Source organism: Nipponia nippon, unplaced genomic scaffold (genome assembly GCF_047370975.1).
Source record: "Nipponia nippon isolate SJK-2023a ecotype South Korea unplaced genomic scaffold, ASM4737097v1 scaffold_14, whole genome shotgun sequence".
NCBI lineage: Eukaryota > Metazoa > Chordata > Aves > Pelecaniformes > Threskiornithidae > Nipponia > Nipponia nippon.
In genome coordinates this window covers 14,183,216-14,211,103 of record NW_028262330.1, presented here as the reverse complement: position 1 = coordinate 14,211,103, position 27,888 = coordinate 14,183,216, and the positions used below count along the sequence as shown (strand labels likewise).

Sequence of the window (27,888 nt, the reverse complement as noted above, 5' to 3'; positions counted from 1 at the left end):
AATTGGCAGAGGTCGGCTTCACATTTGGAGTAAATTCACACTGAAGAATAAGACTGAGGCCTCTGGTTTAACCCTAATAGCTAGATCCTCACCTGGATATAAACCGGCACTTCTTTCATATCTTTAATGCAATTATGTTGTCTGAGAACTGAAATTTACTGTGAATTTCAGGTATTTCAATGACTCTCTATGTTGTCTTATTTTGCTGGTGCATGAAGTTTTGACCTGGATTAAAACTGACTACAAAAAAACCTCATGGTTTTCCCACATTCATATGTAATACTGGCATAAAGCTGACAGCTGGCTAAAAGCTTTTATTTGCAAGATTTTTTTCAAATAGAAAGAGAATAATCCATAACTTTCTGAAGGCTGAAAAGGACATATAAGAAATAATTTTTCAAAGCATTTTTCAAAATTACATTGAAATTGAAAATTTCCATAACCTGTAACATTTTGCTTGGTCTGTTTTCACTTATATTTTTCCTTTGCTCTTGTTTGCATTTATGTTGCTAGTCAATATAACAGAATACAATGTGACTATTGGTTTTCTATCTGTGTGTATTCTTGCTTTTATTTCTTTGTTTTTGTCATTTTAAGAGCAAAGTTTTCTTAATTTGGAAAAACTCTGTAGCTGTCAAAAAAAACCTGAAACTGTGACTTTCTGAATTGGAAAAACTTGGAAAAAATACAGACAAGTAAAAGCTGAAGGTCAAGAAAAAAATGTGTGTGTATGTGTGTCTGGGGGATTAAGCCTTATATATAATATATTTTGCTACCTTTGGTAATAAAAGAAAAAAAGTCAAAATAAAAAAAAATTAATTGTGGCAGCTCATAAAAATGCAATTTTTTCTTCCTCCAAAATGTCAGGAAATCTTGTGCTTTAATACAACAGTTTTGTTTCAATCAAGCAGAATGAAAACAGCCACAAGTTTTCACAGCCTTTCACAAAAGGCATTTTAGCATTGTTTTGCCAGATATAATATTCTCTCAGGGCCTCCCCTTCTCTATCAAATTCACTGCAACTCCCTCCCTACTACCTGCAGAGGCATAGCCCTCCTACTGTATACGTGCACTCCGCATTTGCTCAAGTCTTTCATCAACAACAACCCTTCACAGCAAACTACATGCAGACGTACTCTCATACCTGTGAGCTAGTGTCTGAGATCCCATTATCACTGATGGAGCGTGAGCTAATGGAGTCTGGAGAATGATTCAGTTGTCCTAATATGGTTGCCTACCTTAGAGTGAACCGAAATGTTTGCTTGAGCCTAACAGTAGTGTCTACAATCGGAGTTTAGACATTCAGCTCGCTCACCTACATATTCATTTAGGCAGATGATGACTAAATGTAGATATTTGAGTTTGGAATTGAATCTCACCCGTGCATGTAACAAACCCAAACCTAGTACTGCACATCTATCCATCACTGAAATTCCTCTCTCCTTGTGGCCAATTCCTGCCCATTTTGCCCGTTTATTCATTCTGAGGGTGTCCACATTTGCAACAGTTACTGAAGATAAAATTACTGCACTGCTGCTTGAGAAAGGGGAAGCAGCAGTTGTCTGAGCACAGAGGAACCTATAAATCCTTCTAGAGAGGCTGCAGTGAAATGGGAGCTCTGAGCAGCCGCTTCAGCCAGCTCTCAGGCCTGTTGAAAGGCGGTGGCTTCTTCGAGATAAAAATGTTTGAAGGCACTTATAATGGACAACTTTTACTTGTCGAGTATAATGGCAAAAACTATGCCAATAAAAATTTCTCCTTTGTATTATAACTAGTTCATGCTTTACCTTTATACCATGTTCAGTTTGGGCTAACAATGCAGCTTCCCAAGAAGTCAACAATGATGAACTGTAATCCCTGATAAACGTCAGCCAGAGAGCAATTGCCACTGATCGCTGTTGAATGGTCACTAAACAAACTACTACAAAGTGAAAGGGCATAAAGACTAGCTTATATATGATACATTCCAGAAAAAAGAATATATGCATATAGAGGACAAAATAAATTATTTCCCATTTTAGGCATACTCCAGAAGTTGCCTGGGTGTCTATTGATGTCACTGATACTTTCCTATCTACCACCACCAGTACTACATAGGCAATGTCATTTCTGACTGGTAGCAGAAAGGACTAAATAAGTGTCATGCCACATTATTTTTCTTCATCCCCTACCTCTGACAGGCTCACCCCACGCTATCCTCTCTCATCCTGCTGCCCCGATGCAGAGGTTGCAGCCAACCTGGACAGGGACCATGTCTAAGCAGAAGACCCCAGAAGCAGGGGCTGCAGTGTGAATGGTCTGTGGGGCTCCAGCAGTATGACCAGCATCCATGCTGCCTTGCAGCACTGCCACAAGCACAGGCCTGACATTGGCAGGGTCCTGAGCTGGCCAGTGGGGCCCTCAACCTGCCTGGGCCCGTGGCAGACTGTGCCATAGACAAGGAGACCAGGCCAGAGCTCAGGCGGGTGCTGGGTGTGAAGCACCAGGGGCAGAACACAGGGTGATCGAGGCTGAAAAAATAGTGAAAAGAGAGAGAGAACTATTGAAATTCTTAGAGAGCTGAACAGACCACCAAAAGGGGTTTTAAAACCAGCTCGTAACTGGCATTCAGTGGCCTACCTCCCTGCACACTTCCCCTGGCAGGGCCCCTGTCCTCAAGAGCCAATCAGGGTGGTGGCCATTGGCCCGCAGGAGAGGGTGGTGTGAGGCTCTGACAGAGGTTTCCTGTCTCTCCTGCTGCACCTGACCACCAGCTGCCTGCCTTGCACTGCTCTCCTCCCATGCCCTGCTTTTGTGGTAGAGGACGCAGGAGAGCAGCTACAGTGGGAAATAAAAACAATCTCTCTCTCCTGGTGCATGGTCAAGTGAGTAAGTGCATTAGCAGAACAGCATGTTCACCTCCTGCCACCCTTTCTCAAATGTGGCTTGAACCAAAACCTATGATCTATTAATGGAGGTCTCTGATGAACCCTTAGAATAGCAGGGCATATGTTAGTACACTTACAAATCCTGCAGTGGGCGATGCTTCTCATTGCAGTTGGGTTGTGTTTAGCATTACCATTCACAGGGAAAAGAGGTGCTACTCATACAAAGGGTGTCACAATAACCTGAAGGGTTCAAGGGGGCCCTAAAAGCACCAGAGATGCTCAGCTATGGTGGATCCTGAACTACCATTTCTAAAATGGATGGAGTAGTGTCCATTCCTAACTCCAGCTGTCTTCTGCTGCCCAAATGTTATTTACACGTTTTATTAAGAACCATTAGCATTTGAAGGCAGTGTTTTTTTACAGCAGTTGAAGGCTGGCTGGAGGATTAGAAAAGATATCCAAAAAGGACACATGAAGGTCAGCTAGAGATTGACAATTCTGGCAGGATGGCCAAAGATGTTTAGCGCTTGCTTTAAATAAACAGCAAGTTTGAGGTAGCTGCTAAAGCTTGTCACATATGCCAAAAATACCAGCCAAGTCAATCTCACACTTTCTCTGTGGCTTGGCGAAACCATATTTATATAGCAGTAACAGGAGTCCCTATACAGTTTTACTTCTAATTTACCAGAGCCCTTAGACACATTGAAGGTATTCCCAAATCATCTAATTTACTTACCCATCTGTTAGGTGTGATCAGTAGTTAGACACCTTACACAATCAATGATGTACTTGATCTTACGTTACATTTGCAATCAACATGTAAATGCTGAATGTCTAGTTCAGCTTAACACAAAATATTATGTTTTGGGCTAATAATCTGTTCTTAGGAAAATGAGCAGGCTCAGTATGTTGAGAATGACAATAAACAGGCAAGAGAGTGTTAGCCTGTGGACGGAGGAAGGTGAGTGGAAGGGGTGAGGAGAGAGGGGGAGAGAGAAAGCAGGAGAATTGGTGGACCTAAGTAGGACAGGCAGAGCCACTAGTCCCAAGGCTTGAAGTGGGCCTGTGGGCTGAGAAAAGGGTCAGCTCATTTTGCTGGTAGAGGATCTTGGCATAGTGCAGCAGCTTCCTCTACCTGCTATGAGGGTAACGAATGCATCATTCCCTTCTCACTGTCTGATTTCTTGTGGATGGCTGGAAGCCTCACTTTTCTTACAGCATGGCACATCTGGCCACAGTGCTGTCCTTAGCTGTAAAGTTGTGGTAACGGGCACAGACTCCTTCCATCTGGTGTCAAGGATTTGCCTTAATCATTCAGGAAAAAGAACTAAATTTTTCAAGCAACTGCCCAGACTGGAGGCTTCCCTGCCCTGGAGCTTGTTGTGTAGGCAGGAAGATAGTGGTGGATCTGTGTGATAAGACAATGGCACTGCATCTGACAGAGAGGGCCAGCTTGCTTGGCTGGCATATTCATCTAGAAGTGAATGATCCACAGCAACAGTCACTGCCATGTCACTCCTCTTCTATGAGGAGGCAGCTATACCTTTGCTATGGTTCTGGACACTGGTAAAACCACTGTTTCCTAGGCCCATTCTTGGTTGACTCTACAATAGGCTTTCCCTGGACAGAGAGAGAGAGTAAAGACTCCTAGAAAGGTAGGGGAGGGCTTGACTCAAATTATCAATAGATTAAATATACTGTGATGGCTAAATCAAATGTCCATGAATTCTAGGACTCCCTTCAGAACTCTAAGGAGCTTGTGACATAACTGGCAATACAGCATAAAAAACAAATTAGGACCTTGAGGAAAATGACCTTGTGGTTTCTGTTGCTTATTTACCCAGAGAGTCTCCCCTGTGGTGAAAGGGCTCTGAATCCAGAGGCTGTGGCAAGTATCACTCCTTTATCCAGCCTGGCTCTGCTGTGTTCCCACACAGTGTGTGGTAGAAAGAGCCTCCAGCCATGGTCACACTGTCCCTTAGAATCCAGTCTCTGCTGGTCCCCTACATTTTGGACAACACAGGATATTTGAGAGCAAAGACAGTGGTTTGTGAGAGCAGGAGACTTTTAGGAGACTGGCCCAAGCAGGGATATCCTTAAAGTGACTATTCTGCTTGTAGAGACAATTCAGAGAACCGATGTGCTCCCAGGAATCCCCCTTCATAATTTCCTCCTCTGACATGTTCTTCTAAGATAGCATTGCTCACTGTGAAACCATATTGCCATGATGATTGTCTAATTTACTTTATGATTTTTGGATGATGAGCCATGGTGATTGCCTCTCACAATTGAACAGCACAAGACATTTCTCCACTGAGCACCTTTTCCCCGCTTTGTTGATATAGGTAAACTACTACGTGAGCTGTGTACTGTGTCTATTCGATAGTCCTCACTCAGTTGTCCCAGTAAGCTGACCATCCAGCTGTTCTTCTGTCCAACTTCACAGTCCAACATTACAGGACATTACTGTGATATAATAGCTTGAAGAAACGATTGTTTTTCTTAGGCCTTTGCATGAGATTCCTTGAACTTTGGCTGGAATTGTTTAGGAGCGTATGTGAAGTTGACCGGGACTTGACCTGTGTTGAGAACTGGTCATGGAGCAGGAAGGCATGCACATAGGGAAACAGAGTTAAGGACATGAGCTAGGAGGAGGGAGATTTTAGAAAGTTTCTGTTGCAATGCAGAAATCTTCCAGTGTTGGCTCTGGTCATCTTCCAGCTTACTTCTCCCTTATCACATTCTTCAGTACCCCAACTGGGCTGTCTTTGCCATGTCTTTACCATCAGGTTTTGGGTCAGTGAAGTTCCTGAAGATGATCAGTGCAATTCCTCAACCATGAGGTGCACAACATATTGTCAATCATAGAATCATAGAATATCTCAAGTTGGAAGGTACTTATTAGGATAGAATCAGAGAATACAATCATAGAATTGTTTAGGTTGGAAAAGACCCGTAAGATCATCAAGTCCAACCGTTAACCCAGCACTGCCAAGTCCACCACTAAACCATGTCCCTAAGTACCACATCTATACCTCTTTTAAATACGTCCAGGGATGGGGGCTCAACCGCTTCCCTGGGCAGCCTGTGCCAGTACCTCACTACCCTTTCAGTGAAGACGTTTTTCCTAATACCCAATCTAAACCTCCCCTGGCACAACTTGAGGCCATTTCCTCTTGTCCTATCGCTTGTTACTTGGGAAAAGAGACTGACCCCCACCTCGCTACAGCCTCCTTTCAGGCAGTTGTAGAGAGTGATAAGGTCTCCTCTGAGCCTCCTTTTCTCCAGGCTAGACAACCCCAGTTCCCTCAGCTGCTCCTCGTAAGACTTGTGCTCTAGACCCTTCACCATCTTCGTTGCCTTTCTTTGGACACTGTCCAGCATCTCAATGTCCTTCATGTAGTGAAGGGCCCAAAACTGAACACAGTATTCAAGATGCAGCCTCACCACTGCCAAGTACAGGGAGATGATCACTTCCCTAGTTCTGCTGGCTACACTATTTCTGATACAAGCCAGGATGCTATTGGCCTTCTTGGCCATCTGGGCACACTGCTGGCTCACATTGCTGCCTCATATTCAGCCGATTATTGACCAACACCCCCAGGTCCTTTTCCGCTGGGCAGCTTTCCAGCCACTCTTCCCCAAGCCTGTAGCGTTGCATGGGGTGGTTGTGACCCAAGTGCATGACCCGGGTATTTAGCCTTGTTGAACCTCATACAATTGGCCCTGGCCCATCAATCCAGCCTGTCCAGATCCCTCTGTTGAGCCTTCCTACCCTCCAGCAGATCAACACTTCCACCCAACTTGGTGTCATCTGCAAACTTGCTGAGGGTGCACTTGATCCCCTCATCCAGATCGTTGATAAAGATATTAAACAGAACTGGCCCCAGTATTAAGCCCTGGAGAACACCACTCGTGACCAGCTGCCAAGAGGATTTAACTTCATTCATCACAATGTTTTGGGCCTGGCTGTCCAGCCAGTTTTTTACCCAGTGAAGCATATGCCTGTCCAAGCCATTAGCAGCCAGTTTCTCCAGGAAAACGCTGTGGGAAATGGTGTCAAAGGCCTTACTAAAGTCCAGGTAGACAACATCCACAGCCTTTCCCTCATCCACTAAGCAGGTTACCTTGTCATAGAAGGAGATCAGTTTAGTCAAGCAGGACCTGCTTTTCATAAACCCATGCTGACTGGGCCTGATCCCCTGTACATGCTGCGTGATGGCACTTAGGATCATTGAATCCAAATCCCTGCTCCTTGCAGGACTCCCTAAAACTAAACCATATGACTAAGAGTGTCATCCAGACACTTCTTGAACTCTGACAGGCTTGGTGCCATGACCACTTCCCTGGGGAGCCTGTTCCAGTGACTGACCACCCTCTCAGTGAAGAACCTTTTCCTATGTCCAATCTGAACTTCCCCTGATGCAGCTTCATTCCGTTTCCTCCTGTCATTGTACTTGGGGATGTATTTGGGGGTCTTGTTGAGGGGTATCTCTTGTAGTGTTCTTGACCATAGGGTCCTTCCCAAGATTTAGACCTGTAAAGATTAGTGTGGGTGCGTAACTGATCTCTCTCCTTCACTGCCAGATGAGGAAAGCAGTATTCTGTACCTAACAGTCCATCTTCTCCCAGGGCTGCTGCATGCAAAATGGGCTTGACCTGTCAGGGAAGACCTGTTCTATCTTCCTCTCATTTCCACAGGGCATCTTTCTTCAGGGACTCCTTTTTCAAATACAGGACTTCCTTCTCTTGGTCCTGCTCCTCCAGGAGAGACGCATACTCTTTCATCCTTCTCGATGTCCAGGCACAGACAAATTGTCTGTGCATGTCAGAATGTGGAGAATATAGAAAACCCTGAAGAGTATGTTTGCTTTTCACAGAGACTCTTTTGCAGGTCTCCCTACAGCAAGCATGCGTGCAGGGAATAACGAAATGAAGCAGTGAGATGAGATAAACTCTTCGATAGGTGTCTACTCTGCATCAGAATGTGACCGGTGAATCTCAGCCAGAACATGTATTCCATTATGAAACAATGTTTGATTTCTATAGAAGGCAGTTTTTAAATATAAGTACATCAACAGAAGTAAAAGATCTCCATCCATTGTTGATAGTTGCTGTACCTCTTACATTCTAAACTTTTATGTCTATCAATTTTTGTGTTAAAAAATTTCTTTATTGTCTAAAAAGGTGATTTAAGTAAACTCTGTGTATCCTTTCTCTTAAACTGAATCAAACCATTATCACTTACGAGATTATTATCTTGCACTTAAATATTTGCTTCTAATACTGCTACTTAGCAAAAACCCACAATTGTATTTGATCTTCAGTCTGTATGAAGGAAGTCAACATGAGCACATAATTTCCAGAATTATTTCTCTTCTTTATGATATAGAAATACCCATTCGTGTTCAAATCCAATCTCTGGTAAGTGAAGCAGACTTTCCTGATACCATACTAATACCTCAGTAGAAACTGTTATCATTCTTGAAAGTGATTTTCACTTAAACTTGTTCTTTTTAGCTATGACATTACTTCTTTACATTATATTGCATCTATAATGAAAAAAAGAAAACACTCCATCACCTTTATCTGTCTTGATATATGTTCAGTTATCTTTCAGTTGTCCATAAAATATGCAGGTTTACCTATGCCCAGAGTCTGCAGCCTTACCTTTCTTTCTTCCTTAGTCTTTTAACTGTGGATTCTTGTCACTTGACCCATCTGTGAACTGACTATCATTTTGTGCTATATATGAAACAAAATAGCTTCAGAGAAAGACAGTGAGGATCTCGCTTCATGCCACTATCTCACCATGTTGGTTTGACTGCTTGTCAATACTTGGAGTGAACTTCAGTCTCCTGAATCAAAGTAGAAATTTGAGTTTCTCACACCCTTAAGCCTAACCAAATAAGAAACATTCTTCAATTAATAAAAATAATATATAATTTTAAAAAATGCTGCAGGAATCTCTTTTCCTTTTCTTTTCTTTTTTTTCCTAAGAATTCATCAAAATAACTTGAAAAAATGTAATCTTAGTCTATCAAAGAAATGCATACTTCTCATTACAAGATGAATAGTGAATCCATGTAATTGTTATTATTCCTTATGCATTTTTAAAAAGGTAAATGTAAAAATTTATTGCTGTTTAATATACTTTTAAATGTGAACATGAACTGTGTACATGTACTCCAAAAGTAATGAACACTAGAATAAATAAATAAAACATGCTAATCAGTGTTCGTATGCAAAGGTCTCTATTGTCTTTATTACCTAGACATAAACGGTAATTACAGAAGAAGGCAACACAGAGATCTACATTTCATGCATGCCTCAGGTCACTTTTTAGCCTTGGGATCCTCATTCCTCCTCTTCTGTCTTCTTGTGAAACTCCCGGCTTTTGACTCGGAGCTTGTTGACCTGCGACTCTGCAATGTCAGCCCGCTCCTCAGCTTCTTCCAGCTCATGCTGGATCTTGCGGAATTTGGAGAGGTTGACATTGGACAGCTCCTCCTGTGTGGGGAGAGGGAGTTGTGAAAACAACAGGCGGCGTGTGGATATTTAATATCTGAAGACCGGGCAAACAAGAATTTGAATGCCATAGCTGGGCAAGCAGGGAAGTTTCAAAATGAAGGTAAGAAGCTGCTCAGGGCATTAAGTGTGGCAGAAGAGAGTGTCAAAAAGGCCATGGCCACATTACACACAGCATGATCTAGGCAGAGTTCATGGCAGAGTCCTGAATAGACAGGCTGTCAGCTGCTTCTAACACCCAGGGTAGGGTAGGAAGGAAGTAATAGAGGTGGGAAGCGAGGCCTAGAGCAAAAGAAATAGAGCTGGGGAAGTATAGTTCCTCCCAAACCCAGCAATTCTTACTCTTACATTCCCCATTGTCTTGTAGCAGCAAATGCATCAAAACAGTCAAGGTTTCAAAAAGTTTAATGGAAGAAAACACAAACACAGAATTCTACATTCACCAGAAGGAAGTCTGGCCTTAGTCAGCGTGGTACTTACAGCCTCCTCAGCTTGCCTTTTGTAGGACTTCACTTTCATTTGCAGCTTGTCCACTAGATCCTGGAGCCTGAGAACATTCTTCTGGTCTTCCTCAGACTACAGAGAATGCCAAATAATAGAAACCCTTGTTTGCCTTTGTCTCTAAATTTCATAAATGTGAACCAGAGGGAGTAACATTCCTTACGGAGCATTGCTGTCCAGAAGGACAAGGGTCAAAATCCTGTTAACTATGTCACTGACTGACGTATAGAAAGAAATCCCTCTGGAAGGCAATGTGCCACCATTTTGACTTCCTGGAAGAAGAGCGTGTCAACACAGAGAAACCTCCTGCCTTACCTGGTAGGTCAGCTCCTTCACTCTCCTCTCATACTTGCGCATGCCCTTCACGGCTTCAGCGCTGCGCTTCTGCTCAGCATCAACCTCCCCTTCCAGCTCCCGCACCTGCAATGAAAAGCCCATCTTTGGAGCTTCCCTGGTATCTCTCCAAGGGAGATTGCTCACTCATGCACAAATAGCAGCCCTACGCACTCTGGCTTCCAGCTTCTGGATTTGCTTCTTGCCTCCCTTCAGAGCCAACTGCTCAGCCTCATCCAGACGGTGCTGCATGTCCTTCACCGTCTGGTCCAGGTTCTTCTTCATCCTCTCCAGGTGGGCGCTGGTGTCCTGCTCCTTCTTCAGCTCTTCAGCCATCATGGCTGCCTGATGAGAGCAAAGGGTCAAAGCCATTTTGGGGCTGGAGACAGTTTAGGGGAGAATACACCCACCAGCAGCAATGAAAGGAGCCCCCAACTCACATCTGTGATGGCCTTCTTGGCCTTCTCTTCAGCATTGCGGGCTTCCCGGATCGTATCCTCCATTTCACCCTGAATTTGGGCAATGTCTGTTTCCAGCTTCTTCTTGCTATTGATCAAGCTGGTGTTCTGTTCAAGAGCATCAATACCACAATTTTGGTTTTGATAGCTTGCAATATCATATCAACAACATTGCATAAATGTTGTTTTTTAATATAAATTGTGCCATCGGGTCACACGGGGATCTGTTCTAAAGGAGCTGCTGTGGTAGCTGTTAGTTTCTCAGCTCTGTTGTGCTTCAGTATTTCAAGAACATCCTCTACAAAGTCTTTCTTCACAGTTTCTCAGTCAACAGAGAAGGAATTTAGACTTATAAAGAAAAAAGATATAATCTTTCCTTACCATTTTCAATCTAGTGGCAGTAAAAATTTTAACTGATGCTATAGAATACTTATCATGACATTGTTAAATGATGTTAGTTACAGTATTAGTGTATTCCTATTTTGTTAATGATCAACCTAAATTTGACTTTGCAGTCTCAAATGTAAATGTGAAAGCTGTTGAACTCACTTAAGTCATAGAGTAAGAACCTCACATATCTCTCTGAATTTATTACTTCTAAGGTGTCTGCACTGTAGTCTAGAGATATTCATATTATATCTGCAGCTGAAAAGTCACTTTTAATATTTGTTATCCATACTGTGAAAATTACAATGCATTTAACAAAATACTGTTACAATTCAGCCAGTCTTCAGTTATTTTATATTTATGGATCAAAAGTATAAATACTAAATATATTTATATTCTTACCTGGGTATGGAGGAGCTGCACACGCTCACTTGCATCCAGAAGCTCCTGCTCAGCCACTTTCCTTGACCGCTCCGTCTGCTCCAGGGCAGCCCTTAGTTCTTCAACTTCAGCCTGCAACAGGTTTGCTCTGCGCTCCACCATGGCCACCTGCTCCTTCAGGTCCTCTTGTGCCCTAAGAACATCATCCAAATGTATCTGAGTATCCTGGTAAGAGAGACAAGACAGATTGTGAGGTGTATTTTTCTTGTTTTCCTATTTCCTATTTGCACATCAGTACAGAACTGATAGACTTATAGAACAGAAAAATTCTTAGCTGTGTCAGAAACCATTCAGCACATGTTTAACTGTGTTATACCTTGAGCATTGCTTGTGCATTTCTCAGGTTCTTTTGTGCCTCTGCAGCCACGCGGTTGGCATGGCTCAGCTGGATCTCCATTTCATTCAGGTCTCCCTCCATCTTCTTCTTCAGCCGCAGGGCTTCATTCCTGCTCCTGATCTCAGCATCCAGGGTGCTCTGCATCGACTCCACAATTCTGAGGTGGTTTCTCTTCATCTGGTCGATCTCCTCATCTTTCTCTGCTATCTTCCTGTCAATCTCAGACTTCACCTGGTTGAGCTCAAGCTGGAGGCGCAGGATCTTCCCCTCTTCGTGTTCCAGGGAGGCCTGGACAAGAATAAATTAGAATACTTTTTATGTGACAAGTGTTGAACCTGAAGCTCTGAATAAAAAGGAGTGCCATGTTTAGATAATATCTCTACACTTTAATACAAACACTGTTTTCTTGTTGTGTGTGAGAATGACATCACAACACTGAATAATGAGAGAGAGATCCAAGTGGTGTAAGAGAGCAATAAATAATTCTGTGTACCTCAGCTTCCTCTAGAGAGGCTTGGAGTTCAGATTTCTCCTGCTCCATCTGCTTCTTGACTTTCTCCAGCTCATGAATCGCCTTTCCTCCCTCAGCAATCTGCTCCGTGAGGTCAGAAATCTCCTCTGTGGGAACAAAGACCAAGGGCATGGTCAGGCACAGAGCAGAATGGGGAGGGCCCTGGCCACACCAACGTAAAAGGCAGCTTTGCAGACCTGCAGGCACAGACCCATGTGGGGCGGTCGATAGTGGTGCATAGTGAGAAAGCCCTGCCAGGAGCAGAGGGCCAGGGACTTACGCTGCAAGTTCTTGTTCTCACGCTTCAGCATTTCCAGGTGGTCCAAGGACTCCTCATAGGCATTCTTCATCTTAAACAGCTCCGTGCTGAGAGTGCGAGCCTCCTTCTGGGAAGCTTCCAGCTCAGTCTGTGTTTCCTCATACTTCTGCTTCCATTCTGCCAGGATCTGAAGAGAAACGGGGCGTGAGTATGGATGTGGCAATGAGGAGGGGATGCTCTGCCCAGGAGCCCCAGGTCTGGAGCCCAAAAGACCTTGTCAAAGTTCTTCTGCTTCTTATCCAGAGCTGCGCAGGCAGCATTTGATCGCTCCATGTCAATCATCAGGTCCTCCACTTCATTCTGCAGCCTCTGCTTGGTCTTTTCCAGGGAGGCACATTTGGCATTGATGGCTTCAACGTGTTCCTCTGCATCCTGCAGGCGCTGTGCCAGCTTCTTCCTGCAAGGTGAAAAGCACGGGTCCAGGTGAGGAAGCAAATGGGAGCCTGCGGTGTGCAGCCAGTACGTTTTTCACAGGAGCGCACTTAGCCACTTGGTAGTACGTAATCCCCATTTACACAGAGGAGCAGGATCTCTCCCAGCCAGCCACTGTATTTCTATGTCTCAATCCTGGGCTACAACAGTTCACTGTCTGCTATTCACTCTGCTATTCACACTAGCAGCTCTCTGCTATTCTTCGTCTGAAGAGCTTTGCTGCTTCTGCTTTTCCCCAATGCATACCTGCTCTCGGTTATATTTTCTCTCTTCCTGGCACCCCACCCCAAAGCAGAACACCGACTTCTTCCTGACAATATCACAGCGGCCTCCTCCAATTTCCATTCTTAGTCTCTGCCAGCCTTCCCCGCATTCCCCACGTACTTGGCCTCCTCCAGCTCCTCCGTGCGCTGAATAGCGTCCGTCTCATATTTGGTTCTCCACTGGGCCGCTTCGCTGTTGGCCTTGGACAGGGCACGCTGCAGCTCCCCCTTGGCTTCCTGCTCCTCCTCATATTGTTCCCGGAGCAAGTCACAGTCGTGGCGTGCTGACTGCAAGGCGTGGGCCAGGGCGTTCTTGGCCTGGGTGAAAAATAGTAGTGCAACAATGGATGGAAGTATCCTGGGAAATCCCCAAGTTGATGGACACTGGATTATTCTGCTGTGAGAATGATGGCAAGCTACCAAGTGAGAAAGGAAGAGATGGGAATTTGCAAAAGAATTAGTGAATAGACTGTTGGGAAGAGGGAGCAAAGCTGATATGGGAAGACTTGCATTGCATTACCGAAGTATTTTTTTTCTCCCTCTCATCTGCTGATTCTGTAATTTCATATGTATCTGAAGTTCCTCCTAGACAGGAGGAATCCAATGGATAAGTTGGACTATGGAAAGCCTTCTCACCTTTATCTCTTCCTCTAGGTGCCTCTTGAGTTCCTCAATCTGTTGGGTAAATGCCTGCTTGCCTCTTGACAGCTGTGAGATCAGAGCATCCTTCTCTTCCACCTGGCGTGAATATTCACCTGGGAAAGTTTGCAGATATACAAGCCTTTTATTGCCATTGATGACAGTATTGTGGACATTTGGGGCTGTAAAACCAGATAGTTAGCAGACCTTGCAGAAGCTTAGGATCACATTTCATGCATTACAGGGCAGACAAAGGCTGTTGGACAGACCATATGCCCAGAAGGGTCGTCTCTGCAAAAACTCTCTGACTTTATTCATTTGCACACCAGACGTGTGTATGTGTTACCTGATTCTGTCTGCAGACGAGCTCTTTGAGCATTGAGGTCATTGATCATGCGCTGATGCTCTTCTTCCTTTGTCTTAATCTCACTTAGCTGATCTTCCAGTGTGCGACACGTCTTCTCCAGACTTGCCTGTGTGGCAACATAGGGAAGGGGAGGGATTAACCATTCACACTCAATGATAGCAGGTGCAAGAAGTTGTACTGTATTCCACTGGTTCAATGAGCCTATAAGGTATTTGTGTACCTTGGCTTTGGAGACGGACTCCATGTTACTGGCCAAGTCGTCAATCTCCATCTTCAGCTCACTCTTCTCCTTCTCCAGCTTCTGCTTCACTCGTTGCAGGTTGTCGATCTGCTCCCCAAGCTCAGCTGTGCTGTCCGCGTGCTTCTTCCGCAGGGCGGCAGCCGTGGCTTCGTGCTGCAGTGTGGCCTCTTCGAGGTCACGGCGCATCTTCTGAAACTCTGCCTCACGCTTCTTGTTCATATCGATCTGAGCCGCGGTAGCCCCTCCTGCTTCTTCCAGGCGCTCGCTGATCTCCTCTAGCTCCCGCGAGAGGTCAGCCCGATGCTTCTCTGCTTTTGCCCGAGAGGCACGTTCAGCCTCAATTTCCTCCTCCAGTTCCTCAATGTGAGCCTGGGAAACATTAGGAACCCTTCACACCCGTGCCCTCCTCCTACCTGATGTCTTTCTGAAGGGCAGAAGAGAAGGAACAGAGACTTGCCTGCAGCTCCTTGATCTTCTTCTGTAGTTGCATGCCCAGGGCTTGCTCATCCTCGATTTTGCTCTGGATCTGGCTGATTTCAAAGTCTTTCCTTTGGGCAAAGCAAACCGTGTTAGAGCTCAAAGGAAGAAGACAAGTGCACCAGCCCAGCACTCAGGTGCCCCACAGCCACACTTACTTCTTCAGTTTCTCATCCAGCTGCTGCTTATCATTTTCCAGATCCATTATGCTGTCATGGGCCAGCTTCAGGTCTCCTTCGAGTTTCCTCTTAGCTCTCTCAAGGTCCATGCGCAGTTTCTTCTCTTGCTCCAGGGACCCTTCCAGCTACAAAGAACAAGACCATCAGTGCTCTGCCAGCCAGGTCGAACTCCGTACCTGGACTTATTCTTGCTCTATGCCTGTGTGCTTACATCGTCCACTTGCTGCTCCAGCTTAGTCTTGGCTTTGGTCAGAGTATTGACTTTGTCCTCTTCTGCCTGCAGGTCGTCCAGTGTCTGCTGATGGGCCTCTTGGAGGGCTTTCTTCTCTTTGGTCAGCTTGGCAATGGTCTCGTCCAGGGCTGCCATCTCCTCTGTGAGGTTTTTCACCTTTGAGAAGAAGGCAGCAAGTGTAAATAAAGGAAGTAGATACACAAGTCCTCTAACAGCGCAGTGCTCTTTTCTGGACTGTGACTGACAGGTTCTGCCTCATTACCTTGTTTTCGGTGGCATGTTTTTCTTTCTCAACCTTGGCCAGCGTTAACTCAAGGTCGTCAATATCTTTCTTCAGCTCTGAACATTCGTCCTCCAGTTTCCTCTTCTTGGCTGTCAGCTCAGCATTAATTTCCTCCTCATCCTCAGCCCTTTCGGTCACCTCCTTAATTTTGGCTTCCAGCTGGATTTTGGTTTTGATGAGCTGGTCACATCTTTCCTCAGCATCAGCCAAGCTGTCCGCTTCCTGGTGGGGCGACACAGATTTTCTTTGTTTATAGTATTTGGAAGCTTCTCTTCTTTATCTTTTCTCTTACTAGATTGACATATGTAAGAGCCATGTCTGAAATAGCCCTTCCACTCACACAGCTGGACAATGTTGTCAGTTTTTCTGTCTGGGAAATAGTTATGGAAGTTCTCAGTTTGCAACAACTTCAATTTTTTTTTGGCTCTTTCAAAAATATCTCTCCGAATTTGCAGCCGTGAGAATGCCTCATGCACTTACAGGCATCACCAAAAAGTGACCATATCCGTTACTAATTTTTCAATGGAATGGACTTGCAGGCTTTTTCCTTCAATAAAAAAGAATATCAGTCTTCTACATTCATTAAAATGAATGCACATACTATAGAGGTATTGCCTGTTAAAAAACGTGCATACTTGTCATATTTCCAGCCTGTTTGTCTGGAGTTTTCAATGCTGCTTTCAGCTGGCTTTCTATTCCTTCGGTCTTTGGTATTTCATTTGAATGGCTTTGTCCTAAGTGAGTTTAATTGGCAGATCCTTGTATGGGTAAGAAGATCAAAATCTATATCTATTTTTCTGTTGTACACTGAGGAAAAAAACCCTAGCTTTCCCATTTTCTAACTGAAGACTCAAATCACTATAGAACTAGGGGAAACGTGAATAACGTATTTGGTAATTTCAGTGCTTTCAATAATTTAATGAGTAATTTAGAATTGCTTTGTAAGATGGGCTGTGGATATCAAATACTGTTGGAGTATATTTTTAATTAATAATTTATTTTTCTAAATTTGGCGTGCCTACAAGGTTCATGGGATATTGCTAATAACAAATCTACCACATGGCATATGATGAAAATCCAGGTTGCAGATGCAAAGCACTACAGTACTCAGAGATGCAAGGTTTTGCTTGATACTCATCTGCTTTGTTATTCTAAATTGTTGTACTAAATTACGTCTAAATAATACAGAGGTGTGAAGTGCCTACCCAGAGATGGTGCTTTAATATTATTATACATACATATGCTCTCCAAATTTGGTACACACTTTTGCATTTAAGGGTTATGGATTGAAGCAGGATGGGCAGGACTCAGCCATTTCACTAGGGAGGTTCGACATCTGCCTGTGTCAGGGTGTATCTACCTGTGCCTTTCATCTGCCCAGGGAATACTGAGCACTCTTGACCACAGTAAAACACCACAGTAAAACACCCCTGGAAGAGGAGACTTCTGTTCAGAAGCAGGAGCTCTGGATTAATCTCTTTTTAGACTGAGGAGAAATTTCAAGCCCTATTTCCCACTTCCTGAATGAACAATTACCCGTTAGTTATTAAGTGGCTGAATTGGCAAGCATCAATTTGAATTCTAGGTTGCATTTACTGTCCCAAATGAATTAATCCTGGCCAGAGAGGGCTACTGCCTGCAGGACTCACCTGCTCAGACAGAGCTGGGGGTTCAGGTACAACCCTGTGCTGAGTATTTCATCTTGGCTAGCCACAGACGGCTTCTTCCTCAGAAAGCAAGAGCACTGACTCCCACCTGGAGCTCCCTGCCTCTTTGCACGGGCTCTCAGAGGGCTCGCCATGCTACTGTGAGACGCTAGTTTCTTCAGCTTCACAGTCAATATGATGCATAATTCAAGAAATATCTGGCAGCTGGTCATCTAGACTCTGACCTTCTGCTTGCAAAAGAGCAGTTGGAATGTAGACTGCTTTTCTGAGTGGGAAATAAACAGCGGTACTCACAGCCTGCACTTGGAGCTGCAAATCATTTTTCTCCTGCAGCAATGAAACCATTTTCTCCTCCAGCTCCTTCCTCTTTGCCTCAGACTTTGCAAGCTCTTCCTTGGTTTTCTCAAACTCCTCCTTCATGTTGGCCATCTCCTTCTCAGATTCTGCACTCTTCAGCAAGGGCTTGATCTTGAAGAACAGCTTCATCCAGGGCCAGTGCTTGACATTCATGAAGGACCGAACATTGTACTGGATGCAGAAGATGGACTCCCTGAAGCACAATTAAAACGTGCATTGAATATTTTCAGCATGATGCGTGCCAACACTTTCCCCCAAGTACAGTGACTTTAACTGAAGATGAGGAATGTCTACCTCCTCTCCACCATTCTCTGGTACTCCACTCTCATCAGGAAGCCCCTGCACCTGGCCTGTGTGCGAGTGATGAGCTGTGCCAGCTTCTCATCCCTCATCTCCTCCAGGAGTCCCAGCAGCCCAGCTTTGAAGAACACCTTGAGAAAGGGAATGTTGCCACACATCACTGTCAGGTAGAGCAAAGCACAGACAGGCAGCGAGTGAGTGAAGGAAGGTTTGTACCTTGGTGTGGCCAAATTTGTACTGGGTGTGGTCCACATCGATTGAGCCCAGAAGCTTCTCAGAAGCCTTCTTGCTATCAATGAACTGTCCCTCTGGGATAGCACTGGCATTAAGCACCTTGTATCTGTGGAATGAGAGGAAATACGAACGAAGGCAATCTCAAGTCACAAGGTGGTACGGTTTATTGAAATTAACAGCAGTCTTTGCAGCAGAACCAGGCTGAGGAAGCTGGAATTCCATCCCTTCTTTAGAGATACACTTGTAATGAAGTCCTAATCTGATAACAAAATTAAGGAAACTTGTACTATCTTTAGGTGATCAGTCATAGGTGAAAAGAGGACACTCATCTCCAGCCATTTCAGTTTGATACCTTTTTCACTTAAACTGTTGCTAGAGAGGAATGTTGCCACTATGTGTATAGGAGGAAAGCATCTTCCCCTGAAACCTGCAGCTGATACAATGGCAAAAGCCCATTATCTGAGTTTGTCATTTTTGTCTGATAACGTATTGCAGCCACATCCCTATCTGCATGTTTTAATCTTGTAATCACTGGCTTGTGTCCAACCTTAATGATTCTATGATTCTATGATTCTATTGTGCTTCCATATTCAGACACTGGCAAAGTTCAGTTGTTTGATAATCAGCAATCAGTGAGGACACCTGACTAATCTCTTCATTTCTCAACAATTTCTCTTTTGCTAGCCATAGATGTTGCTTTTGGTTATGCATTCCAGCATTTCCCCCTTCTTTCAGTTATAATCTGATAGAGTTGGCATTAAAGAAAAACAAACACAAATGTTAAAATAGTTATGATGTGCAACTTATGCAGAGAAGACAGAATGGAGAGCAGAAAGGAGACTGACCTCTGTTTGAAGTCTGCATAGAGGATTCTGCTGGGGAATCCCTTCCTGCAAATTCTGATCCCTTCCAGCACGCCATTACACCGCAGCTGGTGTAGCACCAGTTCATGCTCCATGGCACCTAAGCAAATAAGAAAATTATTTGATACTTCATGATAAAGCATAGAGAATAATGGCTGCATCACAGTGATGAACGTCTCTACTTGAGGTTCTTACCAGGTGTTTTTGTTTCATTAGGGATGATACAGCGCACAAAATGGGGGTGAGTGCTCCGTAGATTGGCCATCAGCTTGTTTAGGTTCTCCTGTGGGTTCATGAGCAAAGATTTTTCATTAACAAATGGTACTATCTGTCAGATGTGAGAAAAGTGTTGGAAAGCAATAATCGATTTATGATTCCTATATATAGCCATGCTAATTTGAGTTTCTTCTGCCTTTCTGTCTCGAGGATGAGAGAAAGTCATAAAAGTGTGTAATGTGTTTTTAAGAGACTGAGGGATACATCCACTCAGACAGGACACCTATGGAGAATGGTGACCAGAAGTTCCTGGCAAAAGGTATAATATGTGTGAAAGATGATTCTTTGTAGTCACCATATTCTCACTCTATGGAAGACACTGACTATTGATGGGAACAGAAACAAAACCAAAAATACGAGAAAAGGGAAGAGGGGCAAGAATCAAGATTGCAGAGAAGGCTGGGAAAGAGCATTAGGTGCTACTTGTGAAGATATATTTGACAAAGGTTCAGCAGGGGAAGACAAGAAAGATTCCATGCTCAGTGAGAATGGGGGTCACAAGTTGTAGAGAAAAGGCATGAGTGGCAGGTCCTACAGCACCCCTTTCTAGAAGTGTTTTTAAAAGCAAACCCCTGTACTATCTCTGATTTTAGCAATCACTTTTACTGGCTAGGTCCTAACAGTTCTCAGTTTAGCCCTGTTTTGGAGCAGTGGCAAAGCTGCTCAGACAAATACCTCTTTCACAGTGTAAAAAACTGTTTAGGATGCCAGATAGTAGCTAGATGTCACAGGTGCTGAAACAAGAGTGTTTCCATCTGCCTTAAGCTCTGTCCATTGGTGGAAAAGTAACTGGCCTTGACATTTCTCGATTTCCTTGTCTTCGTATGTGTAATCATGTGCAAACAATTATGTGTTATGTATTACGTGTTATGTATTATCATATGCAAATGAACATACATTCGTATGTGCTGACCCAGGCTTGAGATTCCAAGGCAGCTAGCCAGATCCACCATTGTCCTCCGAAGGCAGAGAGACAGGGGGAAGAGCTTGATCCTACCAACCAGTGTACTCATGAGTAAATGAAACTGCCTGACCTGAGTACTTTTTCCAACGTTTGAAGAAAGGCTAGATCAAGATGTACCTTCCTCAGCTGGCCTCAGCTGAATTGCAGTCAGCTCTTTTATGAATAACTGAAGAGAGGTACTTGATGCAGAAAAATGTTAATAGGTGCAGTAAAATGGCCTTGTTGGAGTTAGTGTGAGGTTTCACAATCTTCAACTGAAAAAAAAGAGGAAGATATAGAGAGAATGACTTCCGTACTTACCCTGAAAAGAGCTGATACAGTCTGGAAAGAAGAACCCTTCTTTTTGCCTCCCTTCTTGCCACCACCACCACTCTCTGAAGAAAGCCAAAAAAAGAGGGTTTCACAACTTTGATTTGTAAAATTTTTCTCTATGAGACTGCAAGAAGCTTGTTCATATGTATCAGTCATGCTAAGAAAGGAACCTCGGATGCGGTGGGAAACAGAGACAACACTCAATCTAAAGGAACACAGGACCAAAGGTGTGTAATAATCCAAAAGATTATCATGGCTGAGTGGAAGGCCTGAAATACATTTGATCTTTTCCTTTCTTAATAGATTCAAGCCATGGGACACTCTGCACAACATGCAGTTTCTTTAGAACACTCTAGCTGATATTCATGGCTCTGGTAGAGTCATTAAATAAAAATGAAAATACGAATTTCACAGAACTGACCTGCCTGTCCTCCAGCAGAGGCAAAGAGTAACGCCAGTGTCTTCATTGATGATTTCTGGTACAGCCCCACAACAGTTTCATTCAGGGGGTCCTTGTTCTTGTCAAGCCAGCCAGAAATGTTGTAGTCCACTGTACCAGCATAGTGCACGAGGGAGAAGTGGGCCTCAGCCTTGCCTTTGGCAGGCTTGGGCTTCTGGAAGTTGTTGGACTTGCCCAGATGCTGGTCATAGAGCTTGTTCTTGAAAGAGGTGTCAGTTGCCTTGGGGAACATGCACTCCTCTTCCAGGATGGAGAAGATGCCCATGGGCTGGAAGAAGCAGAAGGAAGGAGGAAAAGGTGAAAAGACAGAAAGAATCACAGATAAAGAATTAGCTTCCTGAGTGGAACAATATTAATGCTCTCAGGGATTGTTTTTCAGCAGAGCAAACTGTAAAATAATCTAAATTTGCATACTTATAATATCGCATTTACCCTTTCAAGCTACCTTTATAAAAAATTAATGCATTTCTGAAAATATTAGACATTGTGAATTATACAAATACCTTCTCAATGAGTTCAATGCAGGCAGCCAGGTCCATCCCAAAGTCAATGAACTCCCATTCAATTCCTTCCTTCTTGTACTCCTCCTGTTCCAGCACGAACATGTGGTGGTTGAAAAACTGTTGCAGTTTCTCATTGGTGAAGTTGATGCACAGCTGCTCCAGGCTGTTGAACTGCACAATTACAAATAGAGATTACTATTAATGTAAATTTAGAAAGCTAGGGATAAAGAACAGTGCTGGCTTTTTGTACCAAATTACAGGAGGATCTGTGAGTGTTCCTTCTTTGATCAGCTAGGAGTTTGGAACTTCTGTCAGTGTGTCTCTTTTGTCAAGATAAATGTTATCCATATGTTTATGACCCCTAGAAGGCTAGGCCTCCTTAATATTTAAGACTTGTCAGTTTTGATTTCTAGTAGACTGGGCTAATTCAGTTACGGGAGAGTCCACAGTGCAACGGTTTACCCAACTTTTCCAAATGCTGAATTCAAAGCATGTCCCAAGCCTTCTAAGCACAAATTGTGTCTATGGAACTGGCGTCTCTGCATTAGTTACCAAATGCCATGTTAGTCTACTGTTTTAATCAGTCAAAAAATTGCATTTCTAGATTTCCATTGGCATATGTGCAACACAAAAATCTATTCCCAGTTAAAAACCTGTGGGAATCATGATGCTTTTGATGCAATCTGAAAGGATCAAGCCATTTCTGCAAAAAGAAGAGGCATCATTACTTCTTAAGTACTTTGGCACACAATAGAGTTACTTCGAAAAGCATGGTACTAAATCACTGTTCTTACATCAAAGATCTCAAAGCCAGCAATGTCCAGGACACCAATGAAGTACTGTCTGGGTTGCTTGGTATCCAGCTGTTGGTTGATGCGAAAAACCATCCACAGGAACATCTTCTCAAACACAGCCTTTGCCAAGGCACCTACTGAATTGTATACCTAAAATAAAAAACAGATGGCTTGCAGTTATTGTTCAGAACAAAAGAGGAAGTCCAGAGGATTTGTCAGCAAAACAGGGATTTTTGTTACCTGCTGCACAGTTTGACCCTTGGTCACATACTCATTCCCAACCTTGACTCGGGGGTAGCAGAGGGCCTTGAGCATGTCAGCTGAGTTCAGACCCATCAGGTAGGCAGCCTTGTCGGCAACTAAAGACCAAAAAAAATCTGTTGTTAAGGTACCAGCAGACATTAGTGTTCCTTTAAAACAAGTATATAAAGGTAATTCTAGTAAAGATAAAAACATTAGTTAAGATAAAACTCTAAGATATTTGTAGTTCATCATAACCAACATTCCCCAGTAATTATGGAGCATTTATGTTGCCTATGTTTTCTTCACCTATTCTTAGTTAATTTTGAATTTTGAATCAAAAATCATTTTAGAGACATTTAGGTAGGCAGACTTCTCAATAACAAATGCTGAAAAAGAAAAAGGAAAGATAAGCTTGGGATGATGATCAGGTTGCAGACAATTGCAGATCCTCTCAGAAGCAAATACAGTGCAACTTGTTTCAGTGACTTGTGGTAGGGTAACTTTAAAGATATAATACTCAAGAGAGCACAGTGCATAAGTGTCAGTTATGTCTTTATGAACTACAGCTAAACATATGATATAAAGGGCTGTTTTTAGAAGTGGATCCTCAAACAAAAAGTTTGGCATTTTACCTTCTGCTATTGCTTTTACTATTGAATTCAAACTCTGCCAGCAGGCACAGTATACAAAATGATTTCTTCAAGAATGCTTATATAATTCATATGAAATCATGATAAAAAAGTATAGCAGATTGCTGCATGAATATTGGACGTGATCTAACAGTCTGAAATTGTGTCAAGAGATATTTAGGCTAGAAATTGGGGAAAAATTTCCAAGGAGTAAGGATAATGAAGTACTGGAATAGATTGCGTGTTCTCCTCAATGTTTTCAAAAGCAGATAAAGAAAGAAAGATTGCACAGTACATGGAGTCCACAGAAGGTGGAGAAGACGGATGGACTCAATGATCTTAAAGGGTCTTTTCCAACCTTGACTATTCTATGATTCTAAGACGAACTGCCACAGTCCTCTCCCAGATTTATGAGCAAAAATAACTAGCAAAATAAAAGGTGATTTTGCAACACTGAGAAGTTTGTTTACAGATTCAGATTAATCCTCAGAAGAGGATTACAGTGTCTGTGCAACAGAACTGATTTCAAGGTAATCATTGTTATGTGCACTGCTCCAAACGTTTCCAAGATTTGGTCAGCAAAATACCATCACTTAAGTAAAATTACAGCTATTATTTGTAGCTTATTCTGCTATTACAGTTCATCATTATCAGCTTCATTGCTATTGTATTCCTTGCAGTCATTTTCATTTATGTCTTAACTTTCCTAAAAAACCCCGAAACCACACACACAAAAACAACTCAAGAAAAAAAACCCTTAATAGCACGTTTATGATATATGCAAATAACTCTGGTTTCATAGAAATACTTCTATGAACATTCAAAGGAATGCACCTTTGAACAATTCTAGGCAAAGCAAACGCGGGAAACGTATCTTAGATGTCTATTTTTCAAACAGAAGTCCTGGAGACATGCTGAGACTCTACAGAAAAACGGAGAACATATGAGCCACAGCTGCAGTACTAACTGATGTTCCATTTTAACCCCCCACGTAAACTGAAGTAGCGCAGTGCTCTCCGTTCAGCCATTGCGAGTTGTCTCCAGAATACGGCCTTTGAAGCAGAGCAGCTTCAGGAGTCTGGCTTCCTGTCACCTGGAAACAATACCCTTAGGAGATGATGGTAAATGATAGCAGCTACCTGGGTACATAAACTGAAGTCAGTGAGCAGAGTGGCTCCCAGCTGTGGGCCAGGGCTGGGAAGCTGCCATTCAGTATAGCAGTAAAGGCTGCTTTTCTTCTGCCTGACTCCTACTGTGTCAGCCAAAGGAAGGGTGCTTTAGGATTCACTGGACCTTATGCTTGGCATGGTTCCAAATAACCTGCCCCTTCCACTGAGTTGTGTTCTTCCAGCAAAAAGTCCTCTGGTTAGGACACGCTTCTATTCTACAACACTAGCACCTGGGGAAAGGCGCAGGCTGAGTCAATGGTTCTGAGCCGGGATTACCGCCTGTATTAGCGAGCGTTCCGGTATACACTGTGCTCCGGCATATATCGTGCTGGTACCTTCTGTGCCGTCTGGCTCTGCCTGCTCCTCACGCTGCTTCTGCTTGAACTTCAGGTTCCCGTAGTGCATGACAGCCCCTGTCAGCTTGTAAATGGCTGTCTTCTCCTCAGGAGTGAAGCCCAGGATGTCAATGGCACTCTAACAAAAGAAGCATTAGAGTAAGCACCATGCCTGTTAAAGGTCAGAGTCTGCCTAAGGAAACTTCTGTGCGTTACTTACGTCCGTGGCCATCAGCTCTTCCTGGTCGTTAATGCTGGGAACTGTGATCTCACCTTGACTCACATACTGATAGTCATACGGGTTGGTGGTGATCAGTAACATCTCTGAAAAGAAGGACGAAACGCATACAGATCAAATGCAATTGGCACGTAAAGGAATTAAGTGTTGTTTGCGACCTTTGTCTGGAGAAGTTAGTGATCTTTCCTACCAATCAGCTCTGGCTTCTTGTTGGACATGATCTGATAAAATATGTGGTAGCTTCTTTCTGCCTTGAGCTGGAAAGTGACTCTGGACTTCTCCAGCAGATCTGGCAAGGATGGTGGGACACAATTAGCACAAGCACTGAGGAAGTCTGGAGCGAAAGGGATCAGGCCAGGAGGGCCACTTACATGTTTCAATGTCAGCAGAAGCCAGTTTTCCCGTGGCACCAAAGTGGATTCTGATGAATTTACCCTGAAAGAAACGGAAAAGTTAATCGAGATCTATTTTACCAATCCTGACTGCAGGACTATTCGAGTCAGTGTGCTGACAGGAAAAAAGTAATTTCGTCCCAGGCAACAACTTACAAAGCGTGAGGAGTTGTCGTTCCTCACCGTCTTGGCATTACCAAAGGCCTCCAGCAGTGGGTTGGCACTGATGATTTGATCCTCAAGTGTCCCCTAAGATGGAAATCTTATTGTCACGATACAGCTCATAAACAAATGAGACAGCTGCACATTCCTACCTACCCCTAAGAGCTCACCTGCATTTTGCCTGCCGGCTGCTGCTCTTCCTTCTTCTTCTCCCCACTCGCTGCAATTGTTGCAAAGTACTGGATGACACGCTTTGTGTTCACAGTCTTCCCTGCACCGGATTCTCCGCTGTCAAACCAAAGAGAGAGGCAGAGAGCGTGTGGTCAGGCAGGAGGTCCCCTGGCACCCGACAGCCCCACAGGGACCCGAGCAGGGAGTGTACATACGTGATGAGGATCGACTGGTTCTCGCGATCTGTGAAAGGGGCAGAATGAAAGGTAGTGTTAGCAGTTGTCCGGAGTAACGCTAAGCTGAATGAGAAGTAAAGCTGTAAATGGACGTTGGGGCTTCTCCCAAGTCCAAGAGCAGTAGTCCAAGTAGTCCAAGACTACCCGATTCCCTTCCAGGTCCCAACAGTGGAAAGTACAAGCCAAACCAGATGCATAGAGCTGTCAGAGGCACATGGTCTGCACACAAGCTGCGCACCCACTTGCCCTTCACACAGTTCTCATCAAGAAATCTAATCAAACTGCCTATCTGTCTTCAAAGCAGAGGATTAGGTGGAATAATAATTTTTTCTGTCCCATCAGTGGAAAAGAGTAGCAAACTCAAGGAGTATTGCTGTAGTGCGAGACTGTAGAATTTCGTACAATAGAGTGCAAATAAAGCACCGTGCTGAGTCCATGCATGCTTCTGGGGCAGTTTCACTTGAAATGAATTCCTGCGTAACTCCATCAAGCTCTCAGTCATACAGCTCCGTGGTGTTTCAGCTGGCTTGTCACATGCTCCACTGAGATCAGCAGGGCTTTTTGGTTTAGATTGCTGTGAGGAGGGTCAAGCACTCACCCGTCAGCATGAACTGATAGGCGTTGTCAGAGATGGAGAAGATGTGTGGAGGGGCCTCCTGGCGCTTCTTGCCTCGGTAGGCCAACACCACCTCCGGGTTGTACACCGGCAGCCACTTGTAGGGGTTGACAGTGACGCAGAAGAGACCCGAGTAAGTCTGTAAGGAAGGGGGACAGGGTGCTGATTTTGGAGAGCTGAGGAGAGCTGCAGATAAGGCAGAGGTGAATGATGTTCGGGGGACACCAGGGTAGTGAGAGAAAATAAAGTGGAGGAACCTATCAGAGAATGGGTGAGATATAGCATACGACAAGGAAAGGTAAAAGCGGGAAGGAAGAAGGAGAAGATGTAGACAGCAAGAGGAAAACACATGTAAGAAAGAAAGAGGAAATAGAAAATGAGGAAAGAAGTCACGAGGCTCTTCAGAGAGCTTGAAAGGTGTCTTCAACTCCTCAAAAGCAGGAATCGTCTCCTTCTGCTGGTACTTACATAGATCATCCAGGCTGCATAACGCTCTTTGAGGTTGTACAGCACAGCGGGTTCATGGAGGTGTGTCATCATGGCCATGTCCTCGATTTTATCGTACTTGGGAGGGTTCATGGAGAAGATTTGATCATCCTTCACGGTAAGAGTCTGCCAAAAAAAAGAAAGATACATATTTGCCATCTAAATGTCCACAGCAGGATTAAGTTGTATTGTCAAGCCTTGAATTTTGTTTTTTACTCACTTCTCCACCTTCAGTCTTGACAGTGACCTTTCCTCCTTCTTTGCTCTGGATTGTGCTTTTCACATAGGATTCCTTTGCGTGTACCACAAAGACTGAAGTCTTGGCATCAAAAGGCTTGTTCTGGGCCTCAATTCTCTCCTTTTCTGACTTTCGGAGGTAGGGAGCTGCCTCCCCAAAGATGGCCATCTCAGAGTCTGATGACATCGCTGCAGTTTATTGAGTGCAGCACGGCACAGGGCTGAAGTGGAGAGATACACTACAGTGCTGAAGGAAGACCTTTGTACCTCACACCTGACTCTGTAATGTTCTGCTCTGCCTATTCTTACAGTCTCCCTCTCTGTCTTATCTGCTTTTCACTCTACATATCCTTTAATTTATTTAGATCCTAAAGAAGATAGGTGTCTTTGATTTAGATTAATTTAACTTTCTCTCCCTTATTCCAGTTTATATGTTCACTTCTTTAGAT

At 43.9% G+C, this 27,888-nt stretch overlaps 1 protein-coding gene across 1 annotated transcript; it reads right to left on the bottom strand.

The window, feature by feature from the left end:
• Positions 1-9,224: 9,224 nt before the first annotated feature.
• On the bottom strand, positions 9,225-27,626 carry LOC104014103 (myosin-1B-like). Its single transcript, XM_087751347.1, has 38 exons — positions 27,423-27,626; positions 27,185-27,328; positions 26,699-26,855; positions 26,080-26,107; positions 25,864-25,981; positions 25,688-25,780; positions 25,511-25,574; positions 25,330-25,428; positions 25,122-25,225; positions 24,902-25,040; positions 22,766-22,884; positions 22,526-22,675; positions 21,732-21,902; positions 21,190-21,496; positions 20,757-20,830; positions 19,412-19,499; positions 19,199-19,316; positions 18,336-18,459; positions 18,114-18,250; positions 17,757-18,012; positions 15,775-16,017; positions 15,492-15,668; positions 15,260-15,405; positions 15,082-15,172; positions 14,604-14,993; positions 14,363-14,489; positions 14,014-14,132; positions 13,499-13,695; positions 12,896-13,079; positions 12,644-12,809; positions 12,346-12,470; positions 11,832-12,140; positions 11,477-11,680; positions 10,670-10,795; positions 10,404-10,574; positions 10,212-10,316; positions 9,876-9,971; positions 9,225-9,377 (listed from the first exon to the last, which is right to left on the bottom strand). The coding sequence occupies exons 1-38, from the start codon at positions 27,624-27,626 to the stop codon at positions 9,225-9,227; spliced, it is 5,823 nt and encodes a 1,940-aa protein (XP_087607473.1).
• Between the last annotated feature and the right edge of the window lie 262 nt (positions 27,627-27,888).

Excerpts from the sequence above, each read along its gene's own strand:
- LOC104014103 (XM_087751347.1), bottom strand. The coding sequence starts at position 27,626 with ATGTCATCAGACTCTGAGATGGCCATCTTTGGGGAGGCAGCTCCCTAC. Across the intron at positions 25,429-25,510 it reads TTCTGCTGACATTGAAACAT|ATCTGCTGGAGAAGTCCAGA; the intron begins GTAAGTGGCCCT and ends CATCCTTGCCAG. Across the intron at positions 18,251-18,335 it reads ACAAATTTGGCCACACCAAG|GTGTTCTTCAAAGCTGGGCT; the intron begins GTACAAACCTTC and ends CCCTTTCTCAAG.